Source organism: Austrofundulus limnaeus, unplaced genomic scaffold (assembly GCF_001266775.1).
Source record: "Austrofundulus limnaeus strain Quisiro unplaced genomic scaffold, Austrofundulus_limnaeus-1.0 Scaffold2774, whole genome shotgun sequence".
Taxonomy (NCBI): Eukaryota; Metazoa; Chordata; class Actinopteri; order Cyprinodontiformes; family Rivulidae; genus Austrofundulus; species Austrofundulus limnaeus.
Window position 1 is genome coordinate 5422 of NW_013955176.1, and position 3294 is coordinate 8715.

Here is a 3294-nt window from a genome sequence, read left to right on the forward strand (position 1 = left end):
TTATCATTATTATTATTATTATCATTATCATTATTATTATCATTATCATTATTATCATTATCATTATTATCATTATCATTATTATTATTATTATCATTATCATTATTATTATCATTATCATTATTATCATTATCATTATTATCATTATCATTATTATTATTATTATTATCATTATCATTATTATTATTATTATCATTATTATTATCATTATTATTATTATTATCATTATCATTATTATTATTATTATCATTATTATTATCATTATTATTATTATTATCATTATCATTATTATTATTATTATCATTATTATTATCATTATTATTAGTGTAAAACCTTGTCATGAAAGGTGGCGGGTGATTTGCATTCCTTTAAAGAAAAGTCAGTGAATTATTTTCAGCACAGGAAGTTCTGTTTGCACTTGGAGCTTTTATTGACAGAATTTGGACAGTTTTAGTTCACAGAAACAAAGTTTTCCACTGAAATATCTGTCAGTACAAAGACACACATGCACTGAACATCTCCACTTTTTACTTGCTGATTCAAAAATAAAGAAAACAAAAAAATATCTGTTTTCACATCAGTTTTCCTCCWAAACAACACACAAGCTTTTCTCTCACTTTAGGAGTATTTTATAAAAATACAAACACATGAAACATTGCAACTTTTATCATTTCAAAGGTTGTAAATAGAGCAGTGTGAACGTGTTGAGCCTGTGGAAACTGAAGGTTTCTCCTGCTCAGAACCAATCTACAAACACTTCCCTGGATTCCCGACTCAAGCAGTGTCTGCTGAAATAAAACAAGTTGTAAATGAGTCAAAGCACATTTCCTCTCTACATCCAGCACCAGATGTTCAGTGGGATGTTGTTGGAGCAGAAATCAAGTGAACATGAGTTTTACTGAATGCATAAGGTGAGAGCTTCAGCTCTCCATGAGGAACCACCACAGGTGGGCCATCTGGTGAGGATGACCCCTGAGGTGTTCTGGACTTGTCCAGACCCTGAGGATGACCCCTGAGGTGTTCTGGACTTGTTCAGACCCTGAGGATGACCCCTGAGGTGTTCTGGACTTGTCCAGACCCTGAGGATGACCCTTGAGGTGTTCTGGACTTGTTCAGACCCTGAGGATGACCCAGGTATGTCTCTCACTGGTCTGGGAACACCTTGGGATCCTCCCAGAACAACTGGAAGAGCTGGCTGAGGAATCGGAGGTCTGGACCTCCCTGGTCCAGCTGCTGCCCCCAAGACCTGCCTCTGGAACAAGATAATGGATGAATTCATCTTTCASATCTAAAAGACAACGTAGAACAGAAACTTGAAGTCTGTAAAAGTTTGTGAAATAAAGTTTTGGTGTTTGAACCATGAATGACCTGGAGTCAAAGATTTGATGTTTGTACAGTAAAATATTAAACTAACAGGTTTGTTCTTCACTGTCTCTTTCTTTACACSTTTAATCCTGACAGAACAAACAGGGAAACACACAACATACTCCTCAGTAACATCTGACAGTATTTACACTTTTCTGTTTGCAGAGCACATTGCAGAATTCAAACCGTTCAACTGATGGATTATAAAAAGTTTTCTCATCAGTCTGGAGAACTGCACTCTCATGTAAACACATTGGACCAGAGACCAACTTCTGAAAACATCTGGCTTTAACTTCAACATGTGGTCCAGACACGTCAGCTTCTCTGTTTCCATCTAGATCAGATACATATCTGAGAACTGTTTATACATATATATATATGTATGTATGTATGTGTGTGTATATATATATATGTGCGCTGAAGAAGAGAGGAAGCACCGGACCTCACTACCTGRCGGCAGACAGGAAGACCAAGGACAGCAGCAGCTGCAGATGTTTAGACTGATGAAATCTGAAGAATCGAGCAGTAAAGTTATTAAAAACAATCTTTAAGAAAACACTTCCTGTTTTCAGAATCAACAGATTATTAGACATCCAGTAAWCCTTGTGTGTGCTGGACTTTTCTTTCATAGCTGCAGTCCAAACAGCTGCATGGGTTTTGACTTTTCCTATAAAAAACATGAAGAATCACCCAGAAGACATATTTTCACTTTAACACCAGACTCATTTGTTTGCTAAAATCAAATATTTTTGTTTTATACGTCATGTGTTTTTATCTGTTGACAGGACCACACTGACCTGCCCGTTCAGACAGGTCCACCAGTTTTCCACGAGGTATTGGGAATTTGAGATTGATTCTCCCTAATTCTGGTTGGAAAGAAGGATTTCTTCAGATAGACAGTGCAGTCACACCACCACTGCTACAAGATTCCTTCTCCAGGTCCTCCATCACCAAGTCTCGTTCAGTAACCTGGTTGAACTGCCGGGAACAGTTCTTGTCCAGGTTGTTGAGAGAAATGGGCTCCAAAGAGCTCTGCAGGTTGTTATSTGGGAGGACAGAGTTCCCCTGGAGTCTGTGGGAGTAGCTTTTCCTTCTCTGTCCGTCCGCCGAACACAAGCTGAACTTAAACACGGCCTGAAAACCTCTTCGGAAATTCTCATTGAAGAACCCGTAAATGATGGGGTTTATGCTGCTGTTAAAGAAGGCCAGCCAGTGGGCAAAGGGGTAGATGTAAATGTTAATAATTTTGTACTGGTTATCTGTCAGGCTGGCGTAGTCACTCAGCATCATCAGGGTCCACAGCGGCAGCCAGGACACGATGAACAGCAGAGCAACAATGAGAAGCATTTTGATCACTCTTTGTTTCTTCTTGGACACGTGGCGGTTGTCAGGGCCTGGCTTCCCCCCAGTTGGAACGGCCGTTTTAAAGAGCGTGATGCCAATCCGGGCGTACATGATGACAATGAGGGAAAGAGGGGCGAGGTAGATGTTTGCAAACAGGACAGTGGTGTAGATCTTCCTCATGCCCTGGTTAGGCCACTTCTCCCTGCACCAATAAAAAGGACCGGTTTTATTGTTGTGGCCCAGCAGGATCCGGATGCTGTGCTCCTTGGTCACCTGAAGCATGACCCCAGAGGGACACATGATGGAAACGGCCAGAAGCCAGATCACCACTATGATCAGTGTGGCTGTGGAGATGCTGAGCTTCTGCTTGAACGGGTAAACGATGCACCTGAACCTGCAGGTCCAAAACAGGAAGGACCTGAAGTTAGGTTGAGTTTCATCAGGTCACTTTACACTACAGTCATTCACCCATTCATATGCTGTTCATTCATTCATTCATATACACACATTCATTCATATACACACATTCATTCATATACACACATTCATTCATATACACACATTCATTCATATACACACATTCAT

General features: G+C 39.8%; 1 protein-coding gene across 2 annotated transcripts in view; it reads right to left on the reverse strand.

The window, feature by feature from the left end:
* Nucleotides 1-406: 406 nt before the first annotated feature.
* npffr2a (neuropeptide FF receptor 2a) overlaps nt 407-3294 on the reverse strand; it is a gene marked incomplete at its 5' end in the record, with an annotated part of 4697 nt that continues 1809 nt past the window's right edge. The window contains 1 exon segment of one of the 2 annotated variants that reach the window (XM_014000184.1): nt 407-2911. In XM_014000184.1, the coding sequence (XP_013855638.1) occupies nt 2254-2911 (658 nt within the window). In that variant the 3' untranslated portion in view covers nt 407-2253. 2 annotated transcript variants of the gene reach the window in all.